This window comes from Dysidea avara, chromosome 6, assembly GCF_963678975.1.
Source record: "Dysidea avara chromosome 6, odDysAvar1.4, whole genome shotgun sequence".
Classification (NCBI taxonomy): Eukaryota; Metazoa; Porifera; class Demospongiae; order Dictyoceratida; family Dysideidae; genus Dysidea; species Dysidea avara.
This window is the reverse complement of record NC_089277.1, coordinates 21,512,765-21,532,371: the sequence shown is the minus strand read 5'-3', so window position 1 is coordinate 21,532,371 and position 19,607 is coordinate 21,512,765. Positions and strand designations below refer to the sequence as shown.

Sequence of the window (19,607 nt, the reverse complement as noted above, 5' to 3'; positions counted from 1 at the left end):
TATTTTGTTTGCAATGTTGCTTTTCTCCACTAAGGACCACTATTCATTCATAACTCTTTAAAAGATCCATCTTCACCATGGTTTACTTATAAAACATGGAGCAAGTGTGCAAATTTAAGATCAATTTATCTACAAAATTGGGGAATCTCTTTTGTAGTGAGCAAATGAGCATATTGTTTGATCACAAAAACTACCATAATGAAATGTCAACATGCGAGTCTGACTACATTTATAATGTGCATCTTGTGTTGGCAATACAATGCACCAGTATTAAAAGATGGCTCAAATATGTACATATGCATAGGCATCATCAGATTCTGTACATGTGTCATATGTGATCTAAATTACAAGTAAATATGTATGATTACAAGCAATGCAGCAATATGACCAATCCTATATGTACACAAATTACACAAATATAGTATACTGACTCTATACAGGCCATAAATTATAAAGCATCTGTACAGCATAAAAGTTGGTTATGTGTTCCGTAGCACAATATATATAGGTTAATCTACTGAAGTCAGTTTGCAAAGTTAGAAGCAACCTCTTTAGACTCTTGAAATACAATAATTATTAGTTGAAACATTTCACAGAGGTTATGTTTTGATAGACTAATTCTGGAGGAAGTGACCTAGCTACTGCATAAAACACTTTCTGCCTGTTGGTATCAATAAACACATTGATATGTAGTATATGCAGCTCCATCAGTGATATGGAGCTGTATTCTGATGCTTTGATCTGTAGCATTTCACATTTCTCCGCAACAAATAGCAACACCTCACCATCACACACACAAATGGGATAACATTTGCTCGATGAAATGTTCAGCACATTTGGAAACTTCCTATAATTTGTTTCAAGAGAATATAATGACATCATGCAAATCAGATATTGCATTGTTGTTACTCAATGAGGTAGGTTCACATGTTCTATCTCACTTAGAGTGTACTATGTGCATATGTTATGTATTGTTTGTTGGTGTTGTGGTATGTCAGTGAAATGACTCTTGCACGCATCACAGTTACAACTCACTTAAATAGGATGCATATAGACACAAGTTGTTGTATAGGGTTAACTTAGCTAGTACACTGGGATGCTTGTTTTCTTGCTCACCCAATTGCAACAAGTCAAAGGTTTTTAAAGAATCAGTACTAATTAGTGTTGACATCATGGATTCACAGACCATCAAAGACATACATTATGTACAGGGTCTAATAGAGCCAGATTCCTTGCTCACACTAAGGTTTTTGGCAACAAGGGCATAACATATTAATGTAAATAGTTGCTAAGTGATTATGAAAGTGACCTAAGTAATGTAAAAGGATGTGTGCAGTGAGTTCATACATGCGGTGACACCTAGTAGTGTGACTTCTGTTGTCAGACCTCAGTTCTGCTGGTGCTGCCATACATTTATCAGTGCAATAGCTACCCCTCTGCTACAGCTGGTTACATACAGTACTACATGGGCCAAGGTAGGGGTGTAAATCCTTGCTTTGTGCTGCTAGTGCTGTTGCTTGTACCCTACTTTCCCAAAGCAACATAGCCAAGTGATTAAAGTACCACCATGGTCCCAGGCTCAATACTCCATTAAGTCCAGTTGTTGTTGCTGTTTTCTTGAGCAAGAATAAAAATTCCATGGCCTCTATCTGTGTTAACCTCCTGCAGACTACTAGTCCTACCCCAGGAGTATTTGCCTGCACAAACTCGAGTGCCTCGGTAGTGCATATGTATCCTACTGCTGACTCACTTGATGGAAATAGCTGTGTACACATGGCTGTTGCAGACTTGCTTTTCTTTGTTCTCACAGTCAATTGGCTAGTGCCCCACTGCTCCCCATTTTCACATCAGAGTGGGCCTTACATCATTAATGCCAAATCCATAGCTTCCTTTGAGAGTGTTCTACACACACAAATGTTATTGCTGCAATTGTAATAACTAATTTTATGTTGGTTCATGAAAACATTTTATAGGCTGTGAAAATGATTAATGACCTTTTTTGTTATAGCTGTGACTGCTTTATTAGAGTATCTTGATTTCCCCTGTTAGTGAGCTAACTTGCACAAATACCTAACTAAAGGAATAACACTAAATGTCAGACTCTGAGAACTGCACATGTGTTGTCACTAATTGGGTATCCAACATTAATACTTCTGTAGTAGTACAACAATTTCCACCATTTTCCTTCAGTCTGATAGGGTTGGTGATTATTTGGGATTCAATCTTCACCAGATCCCATATCTATAACATTTAGGCCAAATTCAAGTCTACGTGCTATAGTAAAATTAAGGTGACATGGACAGATTGAACTAGCTGAACTCCAGCACTATTAAATTAACAATCCTTGATTTAATTAAGTACACATTGCTTGTCAAATGTTCCATGATAATAAGAGCCTTCAATTCATTTTCTGGTAAAATATAGGAGTGATAACAAGCTCATTCTGATCTTCTTTCTGGGATATGAGCAAATTTTGATGCTCCTGTTGGTTAGAATAGGAAAGCCAGTGGCATTACTATTTATGACATCATCATTCCATAGCTAGTGGCGGAATGAACATTATTAATGCTTTTCTTAAACCTGCTGCAAAGGTAGCAATGGTGGATCCAGGATGGGGCAAATGCCAATCCTTCTTCCACCACTTTTGTGAAGGAACTGTACCTGACCTCTTTTGATTGAAATACTAAACCTTGTCAGGCCAAAACGTTTAACAAGGTAGTAGTTACTGAACTGAAAGTTAGTTCAATAACATTGGGGTCATTGGGGCTATTGAACCAACAGTCATGTCAAACCCACTGAATTGACTTTGAGAAGGGCCAAATAATTACAAGCAGCAAATCAAACAGTAGAATGGATCCGTGAATTTGATTGTGGGACTCAAGATAAGGCTCCTCCATTCGTGCATCAGGAATCCGTTTTACGTTGAAGAATGGTGGAACCATGGATGGGTCACATCAAGTAGGCAAGTTAGGACATTGCAAGTCAAGAAGGCTGGCCACTGAAAGGGCTACTCAGTTTTAATACAGTAATACATCAGAGACTCCAGTGGAAAGGCTCAAGAATAGCCTTGTAAATATTCCTGAGCAAGACTGGAAGACAGTTGTTAAAGAGCTAGTCAACAAGCTGGTCTAGCACAACAGAATGGAAGTGTTTTGTGTACTGAGACATGTATGGTGAGATCACTTATGGTGCTGTATTATAGTGGGTGAAAATTGTATACTGTGCATGTTTGGATTGGTATGAATGTAGTGTGTTCGCAGTGGTGTAGCCCCACATCAGCAATTGTCCATCACCAGTTCAACCATTGTTTGCCCTTCCATCACAAACTCACCATGTAGCGATCTAGTGCATAACCTTATTAATTATCTAACCTTTGAAACTTCATGTGCCCAGGACTAGCACCAAAGGTAATTGCAATATTTGACTTGCTCATATCAATAGCTTACTCATGTGATAGTACATTTCAAAATGTTATCTGAGACCAGTGACCTTCTGAGACTGTCATTGATGCTGAAGACAGCACTATGAGGTGACAAAGTGTCGATGTTGTGAGTTTAAAGTAAGAGCTTTGCTTAGTTTCTTCATTCTTAGTGGAATTATGCTTGTGGTGAACCAGACATTTATCTATGTCTACTTATTGAACTTTAGCAGTTTGAACAGTGTTATAACACTGAAGTAGCTAGAGCAGGATAGGGTTAGAGCTAAGGCTGAAGTGTGGAAGAAATCAGTGTGGCCAGGAGTGCAGCAGATCCTAGGTGTTCCATTAGGTGAGATTTTATGATGGCTTCAAGCATTTTGCATATCACGGATGTTAAAATCACCAGGAGGTAGTTGCTGAGTTTGGCCTGCAGCCCTTCTTGAATATTGGTGTAACACTTGACATCCTTCCATGAGTTGGGTAGAGTGGATTCTTCAAGTGTTTTATTAAAAAGCAGTGTCAAGGGTAAAACTAGACCATTACAAATGCTAAACAAAACATAAGGGTGACAATTGTCAGGACCAGCTGCAGCTAATTTATTTGTTTTCAATCTAGACATTTATTATTACATGGTTGAGAGTATATATATACAGTACTTCTTCAAGCTTTTTTGTATTCAATAAGCCACTGGAAATTCCATCTTATATCCCTCTTTTTTCACAGTGTATTGTAACCCATTGTAACCTATTGTAACCCATTGCAACTCACTGTAACCCCATTGTAACCCTCTGTAACCAATCGTAACCTACTGTAACCTATTGTAACCCACTGTAACCTACCGTCGTACCCCACTGTAACCCACTGTAACCTACTGTTCCCCATTGTAACCCTCTGTAACCAATCGTAACCTACTGTAACCTATTGTAACCCACTGTAACCTACCGTACCCCATTGTAACCCACTGTAACCTACCGTACCCCCATTGTAACTTATTAAACCGTTTCTTTGTTGGTTATTCACACTTTGCAGAAATAAGATCGAGATACTCTAGTAGAGCAGTCAGGAAAGGCTGATATACTCTAATAAAACAGTCAGTTCTAGAGCATAATCTTGATTTTGAAAGCATAATTTTGAGCATAATAGGCTTAATTTTAGGGCTATGCTCAAAAGCATAATAGGTAAAATTTTGGGCATAATAGGCCAGAGCCTAAACCCGTTGTAACCTACTGTAACCCACTGTAACATACTGTATCCCATTGTAACTCACTGTAACCTACTATAATCCATTGTAACCCTCTGTAACCAATTGTATCCTACTGTAACCTATTGTATTCCATTGTAACCTATTGCAATTTGTTGCGGCCACTGTCATCTGCTTTAACCACTTCAAATATTTGTAATGTCCCAGTACAATTTGTTGTGTTATTCAGTTCATCTCCACTGTAACCTAGTAACTTCTGAAACCAACTACAAGATACTTTTTAAACCAATTGTAGTAAGATATTAGTAGCTAAAGTCATAAATAATTACTAAAGTCATAAAAGATTACTGAGATGTTAGTAGTTAAAGTTATTAGTTTGTAACTAAGATATTAGTAGCTAAAGTTGTAACTTTGTAACTGGCTACAATGATTTTTTTCAGGATTTTAAAGGAGAATATTACCTCATATTAAGCCACATATACCCCTTGCCAGCTAATGGAGCCATCCCTGGGTAGCATTGCAGAACCTATTTAAGGTAGATTGAATGGTGTGATGTAATAGCTAATTACTGTGTTTTTTGTTGAAACTGAACATTGAACACTAAATTTTTTGTTGTAGCTAATGGATCCTGCATGAAATCAAATTTGGCTACCTACAACACTGTGCAGTAACACAGAAAGTTGACTAATGCAGTTAGCAAACACAACTACAAGTACTGACAACAAGATCAAAATCTAATAAGGATATTACAATACACGTATTCAATTGTTAATAAAACCATTGTGAATAGCTTTGAAACTCAAAGTAAACTGGTGTCACACTATACAGTGAATGTGGAAAGCCAAATTATCACACTGTCGCCACTAAAATACAAATCCTACTGTTTTGAAATGGATTGTCATTATTGCTGAGAGAAATTAACTATTCCTGTCAGTGACAAAAACTGGCTTGACACAAATTTAAAGATCTCTGAGCTTTTTAGCTTGTTGTTTAGCTATGGAGCAATATTACATTCTTTTAACAGACATGCATGCATACTGTCTGTATCATTATAAAATTTCCCCTCAAGTCTAATACATGTTGCATTTACAACTGTACATAATTCAGATCACATAATTATTATAATACAATTTTTTTGTTTGCAATGCTTCTTTTCTCCACTAACCAATAAGCAAAATAATACTGCATGTGTGCATACACATCCATAACTGATGTATATTGCTCTGCTCTTATTGTAAATGGAAAGCAGGTATAGCTACTTAACATCAATACACTTATCAGTGGCGGATCTAGAAATTTTCAGAGGGGGTTTCAGGTTGAGGAAATTTTCAATAACTGTCAGAGGTGGACCCAGACTTTTTGAAAGGGGAGTTCCACTCTGGAATTGCAACTTCAGCTTAGCTTTAAGTCGAAGACCAAAAAAAAGGTAACAACCTGCTTTTGAATGATGTAATGCTGATTTCAAAGGCAAAGGTATGAAGTTTGGTATCACCCACATGATCGCAAATCGTCACCCACACAAATCGTAAATAAATTAGAGGCGTGTGCTATTATTGTCAGAGGAGGTTTCAGCTGAAACCATTGCAATCCCCTCTGTATCCGCCACTGCTTATCTTCAAATGAAGAATAATAAACTCTTGTAGTGAGCACACTTCTTTATCATAATGTATCATGCTGAAATGCGCATGCTCACATGTGAGTCTGACCACATTTTGCAATGTGCCATCTTGTGTCAGCAGTACAATGTGCTAGTATTATGGCCTGGATATGTGTACACATGACCTGAACATGTCATGAATATGTACGGTCTGTACCTAAACTACTTCCAACTGCGCAGCTATTACAAGTAATACCCAGTCAAATGTATACAGCAGAAAAAAAACAGCATCTACAGATCATCATCAGTATAATTATATATATAGTCTTAACAACATGACTGTTAGTTACGCATGTGTTCAATGGAAAATGTGTTAGTTACTACAATCGGCGTGCAAAGTTTGGCGCAACCTCTTTTAGTTTGTTAAAATACTTTGTATAAATTGGTTGAAACATTTTTCCAGAGGTTATGTTTTGATAGACTAACTCGGCAGAAGGTGACCCAGTTCGTAAAGCACTTTCTGCCTGTTTGTACTGCTCAACAAACACCTTGATACGTGGATACTCCATCAGTGTTATGGCACTGTATTCTGATCATTTGATCTGCAACATTTCACACTTCTCCGTAACAAATAACAACACCTCACCTTCACACAATGGGATGATATTCTTCACAAGCTCAACGCTGTTTACAGCAATTGACCACATTGGATAGTTTGTGTGGTATTCTTGCAAGGAAAGCAATAAACTTTCAAAGTTCTTTTCAAAGAAGCACTTTTGAATTTTCTGATTTAACACTCTGGTCAAGATATGTGACTTTTTAATGGCTTCAACACATTCAGTCTTTATTGCAGCAAATTGCTCGACGAAAAGACTTAGCACATTTGGAAATATGCCAACTACTTCTTGTATCTGTTTCAGGAGAATGATGACATCATGTGGATCAAATATTGCATTACTGTTGATCATTTTAAAGCAATGAGGTAACTTTACATGTTCTATCTCACTTAGCGTGTATTTCAAGTATGTGATAACGTTGGTGACATTACTCAGACCATACGATTTTCTGAAAGAAGCTAACAATCCTTGATTGACAGCTTGAAATGTTCCTAACTGACCAAAAGGTGAGAGAGCAACAACCTGTTCACTTTCTAGATTGTCAATGACATACTGGCTTATCACTGCATGAACTTCAACTGAGGTTTGGATGGTGTTGCATGGAGGTATTGTAACATCTGTAAATGTAACTAAGCCATATGACCATAGCATTTCAACAGCATCATTTGCATCTTGGTCAGGCACCTTCCAAAGGTTGTGTAAGACTGGTGTTGGCAGTGACGTACCTATTCCATTGAAGATGATAAGAGTCTTTATCTTGTCTGAGCTTTGCTTTGGTAACAGTTCTAGAGTTACTTCAATACATGCCTTTACTGCATATTTACGATTTCTATTACTCTTTTCAAGATTGTTTCTATCAAATGCTGTCAAACCCTTGCTTTGCAACTTGGCTGAAACATTGTGAATAGCTTCTTGTTTAGGCAACTTATGTAATTTCAGATTGTGAGAGAGTTGTCCTCTAACAAGAGATAAAAGCAAAGGCCATAGATAGATGTCTTGGGCTAGCTTGCTAAGCAAACTTATCTCAGAACTAGTCCACTTGTTTTCAACTAATCCACAAGTCAGCAAATCTACTGCTTCATCACACTCCATTGGACCAGCAATGATGGTTTCCTTAGCTGGTATGTAGTTTGTGATGTTATTCATTCTTGTAGTGAGAACTGTTTTGCAGTTGCAAAATGCTGTAACTAGTGGCTCTGCATCTTCAACATGCCACACATCATCAATGATAACCAGAAGATTGCAAAAGAATTCTTTAGTGATTTGCTTAACTTTCTTTGCCGCCACATTTACATCTCCTTGCTTTAAATCTTTATCTGTTAACAAATGGTACAATTGGCACAGTATTCTTCCTGGATCAGTAGCCTGGGGTCCAAGTTCTATGAAAACAAAGCCATCTGTGAATTGCTCCTGTACATCCTTGTGGTGACACAAAGCTTTTGCTAGAGTAGTTTTTCCATATCCCCCAGCTCCAGTCACAGTCAAACTTGTTCCAAATGAGTTTGGATCTATGGTAGCTCGAGATAGTTTAGTGGCCATTTTGTCCAGTAAGTGCACACGATGTACACAATTTGGTGGTAAAGTTGGAGGTTGTTGATATTTAAACCCTGCAAAAGTATAATTTCACGGAAGTTTGTAACATTAAACTACATACAGTGTACATAAACAAATTATATAAATAGCTGTGACTCAAAACCACAACTATACATTTGTACATGATCAGCCATACAAACCTTGTTGTAAACGATTTTGTTCGTATATCATTCTTTCTTGAAGATCTTTTTGCAATTGTGGTCCTACAATAACAAGTGTTGATGTAACTTATAATAACACAAAATATACTACAGACTTTTCTGATATTTTGTTGATGGCAATGGTCCAGTAGGTTTAGCTGTGGCACCTGCAGCTGCTTTGGTGGTGGTTGGTACTGGCTGAGCCTTACCATCAGGCTTGTTGTATGACATAGTTGATGAAACTGATTGAGTTACAGTGCCACTGGAACTCTGCTCTGTGGTGATTGCTTCTTTCGCATTTGATAAAGACAATATTGCAGTTGTAGGAATAGTACTACTTAGCACTTTCAAAAACTCTATAAATAATAAGAATGTATTCATTATAGGCTACAGAAAATAATTTGCTATGAAAAGGTGACACAAATGTTCAAGGTGCACTGTAACAATATGAAATTGATTGTGTGGAAGTGCAGAGAACTTTAGTAAGGTTTGGCTTGAAATTTACTTGCAATTTCTCCCATTCATGAACTTTTTACCAATGAAATCATCCTGTTTTATTGCAGTAGTTGATATGTAGAAAATGTTTTTTATGGTATTAGTAAGACACACGATAATGTGTTGTGTGGCTAGAATGCCAACCCGAATAATTGACTGGAAGGAAGAAACCATGATTTACTCACATACTGTATAGTTCCACTCTTCAAATGAAATATTTATTCTACATATTCCCAGAGAAACTCAGGGAATACAACACAAATTCACCTAAACTGTTGTTATTAAATTTTATGCCATAAACCTATCATCACAACCATTTCTCGGCCGCCGCTTTGGATTTCATAACTTTCTCACTCTGGTCCTTTTCACCCTCTTTACAGTTTAGCTGTGTTGGTTTAGTTTTACATCAACACTGTTGCAGCCATTTCTTATCTGCCACCTTGACTTTATAACCCAGACCACAGTTTGCTTTACATGGATTGCATATTTTTCTCTCTCTCTTATACATATACATACATATATATATATATATATATATATATATATATATATATATATATATATATATACATGTATAAAGCTAAGTATGAAGTACAGGTATATTGTACTAACCATGCCTTAAGAACTGAATAAAACTCTTTGAGGTTGGGCTAGATACTACTCCCTCCAAAACTTTACAGATCTCAAGAATCTCAACATCTGCTTGCAGTGGCTCTATTAGCAAACCAACAATTATCATATTGATGATTTTAGTGGATGCATAGGTTGATATGTGCTGTAGCTGTTCTTCAGATAGTGTAACATGCTCCCTGATCTTAGTGATGGTCTTCATGTAATCTTGTGGTAGGCATTGACATAGCTCTGAACAGTGTTTCTTCAGCAACGCTTTAGCTGCAGTAGATAATAGAGTATACATATAAAATTATGTATTTGTACATTATATTTACATTACGTTCAAGGCTATTATACTCATAAATTTGAAAAGTGCTGAAATTATGCTTTGAGAAATGCCCATTATCCTCCCACCATCTTTGACCATTTGTTGCTGTGTAAGACCATTCAAATTGACATTTCAGCTTCATAAAGTCTTCCATTTTCTTAACAGATTGCTACATTAGATATTTACATGTCAATTTGACTGTTTTATTACAGTAGTATAATTGTGTGACTAAACTATTGGAATTTTTGACTGCTCTACTAGAGTGTCTAACAGAATTGTGCATATTGCAGATTTTCTTACTTTTTGTAATTGTTTCAAAATTTCAGCATGATGCCTGATTCATGCACATATCTGAAATTATGCCGCATAATCACCGCATTCATAATGTCAAAAAGTACAGTAGTATTGTTCATTATGGTACTCGCGCCCCTATAAGTTATGAATGCTGCCCAAAATCCTGCTATTAAAAGCCATCATAGAAATATGAAACACAATGAAAATCACTTTTACATAACAGCCTTAGTGCATCTGACTTCAATAAAACAAGAAAGCACAGATGGCTGGATATTGAATGCTTAAAAAAATGCCAAGATCTGATTTTTAGTCTGCCTGCCTGCCTGCCTACCTAACCACATTTGTGATGCTAGAGGCAAAACAAAGCAGTGTAATTGGCTGACCTAGACAATACCCGTTATTAACCACTTTTTTGTATACCGGTTCACAGCACTATAATTTGAAGCACTTAAGCCACTGTAGGTGCAGTACATACTGTACTTGAGGTGCACTTATAAAACCAAGCATAAAATGTGACTGAATTTGACAAAACAAGGCTTCGACGCACAAAGCTTTGTTAGGAGATATGGCGATTTTAAGGAATCATTGTGTAATAACTTCCCAGTGCCTACAGCTGTGCAAACAAAATTTGCACCAATTGTTCATCTGTTCACTAGCTATCACTGAGTGGGTGTATACATTTCTGATACCCAAAATTTTCCCTGTTTTGAGCAGCTTTTTTCGAGCGGGTAATAATATCACAGGTGGTAGTAATAGGGTGGGAGGGTGGGGGTGGACGGTGGTCTTAATATACGGGTATAAAATGAAGTAAGAAGACGATTGGAATCCAGAGGCCAAGTTTGGGCTCTCCATGGCCCTCCAATGCCCTCAAATCACTCCAAATTGACTGAGAACACTATTGGCGAGCTCTCTGTGAAGTCCCAGCTCACTACACACCATTATCACAAAGCTATGGCCATTTAATGGTGCCAATCTCACACTCGTGGCTTTGACAGGGTCGGAAGAAAGCTGCTACAGAAACCAGACTTGTCAGTGCTGAAGGAAGTACAGTGTGAAATATGATAGTGTATTAGACCAGCAATCCATTTCTGGTAAAATCGTAAGTTTGATTTTGTGTGTGTGGAAGCCTTGTTATGTGAAATCCGGTCACAAATGATCTCTGATCCGAAACAATCGTAATATTATTATGTACCTTATGATCACTGCACACTATGACCATGTTCCTTAATTGTCTAGCTGAAAATAATTAGACATGGCAAACCATGGTCCTTATTCTATTGCATAGTTCATTCGAGACAAGCAGAGAGATGAAGATCAGGGGTGTAGCCGGGATTTTTTGAAGGGGGGTTCCAACAGCAGTATTGAGTTACCAGAAGCAGGGGTCTGGGGGCACAGTTCCCAGCTGCTAAGAGATTTTCACTATATTAATGAATCAAAACTCAGCAAATTGCTATATTTTATGCAAAAAGCACATTAATTATAATGCATATAAGTAAGTGTCCCTGGGATGAAGCTAGTACTAGACCAGTGGAAACAGACAGCATAACACATAGAGACACATATAGTAATCTGTAAGTGATAGTTATCTAACTGGTATAGGAACCATCAATCCACTGATAAAAATGGAATGACTTACAATTAAAACATGATAATATATAGCATGGATTCATTTTGCATAACACAAGTGATAAATTCCTGGAGTTCTATATCTTTAAACACTGCACACCAAAGCTACAAGTATAAGGTCTTGCATTTAATGTTAGAATGTCTGAAAAACTTCACTAATGAAGTTCCTTAACATGGATATGGATAATTAGAGTGTATGTGACTGCTCTATTAGAGTATATCACTCATTTAACAACACTGAGTTTTGATAAGGGCTCATGTTACTTCTGTAAATCCTTCCCTAAGAGAAAGCTTTATCAATTGTTGTGCTGTGCCATACACTATATTACTGACTCACTTCGTCCTGCCACACTAAATGGTGTGTTAGGGTCCTGCTGTAAACTCAGAAGTCTAAATTTTAGAGGAGGGTTCCTGAACTCCTTGGAACCCACCCTCTACGCTCCTAAAGATACTCTAATAAAGCAGTCACAGCTCACAGCCACACTTGATAACACAGCTATGCTATAACAAAAACGTTAGTGAATTAGTGCCATCATTCACTTCTCTTGTTTCATTGCATTTATTGCTGAAACTTCACTTCATTTTTAAATTAATTGTACTAGTACATACATAATAATTATGTGAAATTATGGTACAGTATATATGTACGTACACACCTTTTGAATTAGGATCCAGTGAAGTTTTAGAAAATATCATCTCAAATATATCATGTTCCATTTCTTTAAACAAAAAATTGAGTAAAGTTTAATAGATATGCATGTATACCACACAGTAATAATAACAATAGCATGCTAGTGAATCTATACAGTACTTACGTACAACTACACAATATTGTACATACCTGATTGTGATTTCATTTTGAAGTTGAAGGGTTTCTGCATGTTTGCAAATGGTGACTGAATGTTACCACTGGCTATTTGAATACTTTGCTCTACACCTGCATTGCATGGCAATAACTAATTTGAATATTCACTACATATGTGTGTGTGTATGTGCTATATAAAATTTGAAAATTTCAACACAAGTACTATAAAGTTGATATACAACTTTAGAGTGGGCAATCAAAGGTGTCACTAACGTGTGCATACATATTTTTGTCAGCACAGACCACGGAATGACAGAATTAAGGCTTCTACACTAAAATAGGTCAGTAACTTATAGTCCAAAGTACTTTACCTAATATATAGTATCTATGTACAAGTTGAGCTGGATCCTGAAAAAGAGCTAAAAATTAAAAGTGGATTTTTTTTTAAGGAGAGTAAACTGTTACACCTTATTCAGTCAGTTCAGTCAGTGAGTCAAGTCACTAGGTCTAAGTCCTTGTAGGTTAGGTAATCCTAAGGCTGCAGCACATGTTGCTGTCAGACCTTCAGTGCTGGTCACTGTAAAGCGCTAATAATAAATACTTTAGGTTTAAGGAAGAAAATCCATCCCTCCTGGAGGAAGACTGAGTGTGGCCCCGACTAGACATTGGGTGACCTGCAGTTCGAATCCTGGGGTTGGAGGGATTTTTTTCCTTACTTTGGCCCCTTTTCTGATACACCTTATTCAGTCAGTTCAGTCAGTAAGTCAAGTCACTAGATCTAAGTCCTTGTAGGTTAGGTAATCCTAAGGCTGCAGCACATGTTGCGGTCAGACCTTCAGTGCTGGTCACAGTAAAGCGCTAATTATACAACTAAGTACTAAGAATAATACGAAATGCGGTTAAAATTACATCATTAATAATGAATAAATAAATAAATAATTAATAAATAATAAATAATGTTTGAGAAAACTACAAGGCCTAAGGCTTCGCACTCACCAGGAATAGAATCCATGTTGTATGAAGAGATAATCATATAATGGGTGAATATTTCCGTGGAGGTGATAGAAACGTACGACAATTCTATTTAATGCCGATCAAAACAGCACGTGATATACCCACTACTAATCAAGCAGATTCAAATGGCTATTTAGACGAGCGAACTACTGTTCAATTGTGTTTAAAAGTGTTGCCAGCTGGCACACTAAGTATCGAGTTGCCATGCTAGCTGCCAGTGGATGCGCTCCATGTATCTATGGCTGCAGGACACCTGAATAAGTTTGACATGCCAGCTGCACAAGGACAGGTATGTTTGTTTGTATTGTAATGTACATATGTCTTGTATTTTACTATATTTTTTCTGGCTTGCTAGGCTCTGGTTGGTTTGGTTGTCTGTTTGTACTATTGTATTGTAAGAGCTTGGTATGTTTTAAATGTTTTCTTGTATTATTGTACAATTTGCCTTTACCTAGCTTACTAGGCTTGGCTGTCTTTCTTTATCTGGTTCACCTGGCTTGTATACTCCTACAGTATTGTGCATCTCCTTCCTGTAGGTTGTGTATGCATATACTGTGTACACATCACTGTGCCATTACCGCACCAATGATGTACTGGCACTTAGCTACTGGTGGCCTTTAGTTACAATGCCACTATTGTGTTGTATCTGTCACTACTGTGACATACTGAGTTGATTTGGGGATCATGCCTTCACCACCTAATAGCCTCACCAGGGGGCTGTCACGTTGGTGTATGTACTTGGTTGTATGTGACGCGGTCCTAGATATACAACCAAGTACTAAGAATAATACGAAATGCGGTTAAAATTATGTCATTAATAAATACATAAATAAATAAATAATAAATAAATAAATAAATAATGTTTGAGAAAACCACGAGGCCTAGAGACATGAACTAAGCGGGGATAGATTTGCCTGTGAATGAAGGCACAACCGTATAATAAGTACGCCTATTCGTGCTGATGACTTTACCGTACGTGTAATTCTATATAACGCCCGGTACCACACCCTTGTTTAATTACAGATTGCTCGAAGGAGAAGATTAGTAAACGGCCACGGAGAGGCCAGGCGCCACTTTACTGGTAAATAACAACATTACAAGTATGTTTAAATGTTTGTAACTGTGTATTTTGTGTGCAGGATATGCGCTCCAGGAGTCATGCAGTGAACAACCAGCTGATGACCAGTTGGGATACCAGCTGATACGCTCATAAACAACCAGCTGGAACAACAAGGTAATGAGTAATGTAATACTTGTACCACACCACGGTAGTTGTATTATACATCTTCATCCTTCATCTGGCTTGCTAGCGGCTGGAATTATTTTCATTATACATTAGGCTCCGGCCTATTATGCCCAAAATTTTACCTATTTTGCTTTTGAGCATTGCTCAAAAATTAAGCCTATTATGCTCAAAATTATGCTTTCAAAATCAAGATTATGCTCTAGAACTGACTGTTTTATTAGAGTATATCAACCTTTCCTGACTGCTCTATTAGAGTAAGTGACTGCTCTATTAGAGTATCTCGATCTTATTTCTGCAAAGTGTGAATAACCAACAAAGAAACCATTTAATAAGTTATATTGCGTGTTTTAAAAATATGAAATGCACTAATAATACTATTGGCAGTGAATATTTGCTTTCTTTCAGGCGCGCGTATTGCGCATTTTAATTAACAATTCAAATATCGTCCCTATTATGCTGGCATTATGCTTGATGCTTTTGGTCACCTATTATGCTTTAAATTATGCTGGCATAATCGGCCGGTGCCTATTATACATCTTCATCCTTCATCTGGCTTGCTAGCGGCTGGAATTATTTTCCACTCGGCTTAACTACTACTCTACTGTGAGTCTGTAATAGCTAAATAAGAAGCCAATGCAGTGCTGCATATACAACAATGTGTAACTATCTCCTGTATGTTGTGCATGGCTGTATACATAATATTATAGACTGTAATCATTGTGCCAATGCCACACCACTGATATACTGGTACATCACCGGTGGCCTCTAGTTACAACAGAGTCTGTTGTGCCATATTGGCTTGATTGGGATCAATTGCTAATTGTGCCTTCACCATATCCCTTATTCTGCTTCACAGCTGAGTCATCTTCAGAGACACGTTACTTTCAATATAGCTAACTTAACTTGGTTTTTGTGTAGGTTGTGTTTTAGAATTGTGGTTTTCTGATGCCAGTTAAACTCCTTTGCCTGTGTACGTATGCATATGTATCATTTCCACCGGTACACGCAAACTGCTCTGAGTGCTGCCTATGGCACTGTTTATACTTACCCAATGGGTAGGTTGCAACGTTGGTGTACGTACTTGGTTGTATGTGACGCAGTCCTAGTAATAATAATAATAATAATAAACATTTCAGCCAGCCAGATGATTAATGGTGATAGCAATGGTGTCAACAACAGACATGTACAGTTTGGCTCCATTACAAGTTTGGGAAAGGGCTGCAATAGGCATTGTGCTTTTATGGCTTCTCAATAGGAAATATATGGTGAAAATTTTGATTGTCCATAAATATTATGTCAGACATTTGAACGAAAATTTTGAAATATTTTTAGTGGGCCGAGCAGTACTATAAGTGTGCCAAATTTCAAGATGGTGTGCAATTGTATCCATGAGTTATCAAATGTTTTTGAGGATCTCAATGCATACATACTATAGTACAGTAACTTACTTCCTCTCCCAATAGTGAAGTAAGTATGGTTAAAGTGCTGTAGTATACAAAATGGTAAAATTAAAGACTCGATCCCAACAACTGTAAGTAGGCTTGAGCCAATTATGCTTTGTAAATTGCCTATTGTGCTTTTGAGCAGTGCTCAAAAATCTAGCTTATTACGTTCAAAATAAAATTAGCTCTCAAAATCAAGATTATACTTGAGAGCTGACTGTTTTATTAGAGTATATCTGCATTTCCTGACTGCTGTATTAGAGTAAGTGACTGTTCTATTAGGGTATCTCGATCTTATTTCCATAAATGTGACCCAGTCTGACAAAACCGGGTTTATCGCCTATTTAATAGTATCGAGAAATGCCGGATTTAAGTATTTAGAGTGTTGTAGCTCGCCAATGGTTGAAGCTATGTGTACCAAATTTTCACACGTTTTACACCAATCCCTTACCTTCCAAAGCATCCACTGTGCAAGTAGCCAACAAATACGTTTCCCGCCATTTTAGATAGTTTTTAAACCGAGGTTGACTGTATCAGGCGAGCTGCAAATTGGGTGGGAGGAGGGGCCCTGGAAGGCGGGCAAGATGGTGTTCAAAAATTGAATAGGAAGGCCAAGAGATGAATTAGGCCAAGGTTTGAGCCAATGAGGTCTCAAAACTGGCTAAACTGAAAGGAAACTCACAGCAGAGGTACTTATTCAACACCACAGAGCTGTATAGCCACACACAGTCATTCCCAGGCTGACCAGAGCTCCATTAAGGCCCCACACCACACGTACGGATTGCCACTGGGCTTGGGGAAAAGCAGCCAGCAAAACCAGACCACTCAAGTCTAGCTGATTTTAAATGTGGAATTAGATAGTTTATTCATGTAGCTGTGTGTCCTGGGTGAAAAATCGAATCTACTGACATGGGCGATAAGACCGGTTTTCTCAGACTGAGTCACAAATGTGACTGGACCTGCAAAAATAGGGAATGTGGGCACATGATTTTGTACTATTATGCTATGGCAATGCAATTTTCAGCTCTTAATCAGCATTTAGTTGGCTTTATGATGCAAGTTACAGAATGCAAATATTCTGTTCCAGTATTGAGAAATGAACTGTTATGTGAAGAGGTGTAGTTTGTGCCCACATGTCCTATTTTCGCAAGTCCGGTCACAAATTGTGAATAATCAGTCAAGAAATAGTAAAATAATAACACTGCAAGGTTTTTGATATGAAATGCAGTAATAATGTTCAGTGTGTTCATGTTGTGCAGTATTTTTGGCGCACATTGCGTGTTTTAATTAAAATTCATGAAAATCGTCCTATTATGCTGGCATAATGCTTGATGCTTTTGCTAGCCTATTATGCTCGAAATTATGCTGGCATAATTGGCGCAAGCCTAACTGTAAGTTTTACTGTGTGTTGAAGCATAATGAAATCATTCTGAGAGCTGCTAGCCAATGCTATTATAATCATGATCGATCATCAGATGCCAGTGTATAAAACAAACAAGGTTGCTTGTTAGTTCACCTAGTGATATTGTTTGCTTGGAAATTTTGTCCGACTTCGGACTCAGGGTGTATTACCATAAGTGCAATACACCTTGCAGCCATGGTTCATATATACCATGCCTCATAATTAACATGCACCATAGAGCACAAAAACATGCCATACACACACAAAGTAACAAAACAAACTAACCCACACATATTTTACCATAGTTTGGCATAGTAGAATTACCTGTATGCTTCCTTTAGCGATGGAGTTGGCTCACAGCACAAAATCGATTATGGCATTTAGTAAACATATTTCCGTATATTGCTAGGACTTGTCCATTCATTTCAACGAACATAGTGACAACGTTATCTGCTGCTAACCACAAGAAATTATCATCGAAGTCTTCACGATGCCTATAAAATGAACTCATCAATTGTCCTTGGTAAGTTATAAAAACTGGAATCAAAACAGGAAACAAAATGAAACAAAATCAGCCTACAGTCTAGTGGTGGACAATCACTATATTATGCACAGTAATGCTATAATACATGCACACACTTTAATTGATACCTGTTAAACATCAAGGAAGACTCCAGGTGGCAGATTTCTCTGCATGGCACTTATCAATTAGGGATAATATAACGCCTGCTCTTATCCGAAGAGTCTGGGGACTCTACAATAGAAAAGTTCTATGCTTAGCGATGTGAATAGCAACAACTAATTGATCATTACAGACTAGTTTACAGTTGGCTGCAGTGGGTTGATGAGTCTGAAGCCATGCTTTTAAGAGAGGGATGAAGCCATCTGTGGCTATTCCGGCACACCTCTTATGAAAGTGGTCAAGGGACAATCAACGCTCACTTACCAAGCACAGAGCTTTTCGATTGTAGAATCCCCAGACCCTTTGGATAGCAGCAGGTGTTTATTATCTCTATTTGATAAGTGCCGTGCAGAGAAATCTGCCACCTGGAGTCTTGCTTGATGCATAAACAGGTATCAATTAAAGTGCGTGCATATATCATAGTGTTACTGTGCATAATAATATAGTGATTGTGCACCACTAGACTTAGGCTGATTTCATTTCGTTTCCCATTTCAATTCCAGTTTTTATAATTTACCATCATCCTCATACTGGCTGGGGTGATTGGTCACTTGGCACAGCAAGGGCTACTTGGCTTAGGTGATTGATCGTATCTGTGCCCACAGCTAGCAGGCTATTAGCCATTAAATGGGTATGACACACAATAGTGTGTCACATGCCTCAAACCACAGGTGAACATATATATGTACCACTCTGCGTGGGCAGTTCAAAGGCACCGCCAGTGCCATAATGTGTATATTGCACTGCTGCAGACTGCAGCGAGTGCATTATAACTTATAACGCACTGGTTGCGGTTTTGTAGACCACAACGAGTGCATTATACGTTATAATGCACCGACCGCAGTGCAATATACAGATATTGCACTGGCTGCGGTTTTGTGCAGCATAGCACAAGTGCCGGTGGCGAAGACCACTACGACACCTCACCTAATAGGTGGAAAGACACTACACAGATCACTCGAATTCTTTTATAGCCTGACATGTAAAGGTCGATTGTGGGCCATAACGTCACCAATACGTATAATGTTTACAAGCAGCCAATGGCGATCGAAAAAGCCAACGCGGGTGGCCACAACTCTAGTCATACATATATAT

The 19,607-nt window shown here is 37.8% G+C and overlaps 1 protein-coding gene across 1 annotated transcript in view; it reads right to left on the bottom strand.

The window, feature by feature from the left end:
- Positions 1-6,471: 6,471 nt before the first annotated feature.
- The window catches only part of LOC136259138 (uncharacterized), a 42,945-nt gene continuing 29,809 nt past the window's right edge, over positions 6,472-19,607 (bottom strand). Inside the window, exons 11-16 of the mRNA XM_066052559.1 lie at positions 12,763-12,858; positions 12,578-12,640; positions 9,674-9,952; positions 8,683-8,922; positions 8,567-8,629; positions 6,472-8,440 (exon numbers count right to left, since the gene is read on the bottom strand). Coding sequence (XP_065908631.1) covers positions 6,810-8,440; positions 8,567-8,629; positions 8,683-8,922; positions 9,674-9,952; positions 12,578-12,640; positions 12,763-12,858 — 2,372 coding nt within the window. The 3' untranslated portion in view covers positions 6,472-6,809. The remainder of the gene's footprint in view (positions 8,441-8,566; positions 8,630-8,682; positions 8,923-9,673; positions 9,953-12,577; positions 12,641-12,762; positions 12,859-19,607) is intronic.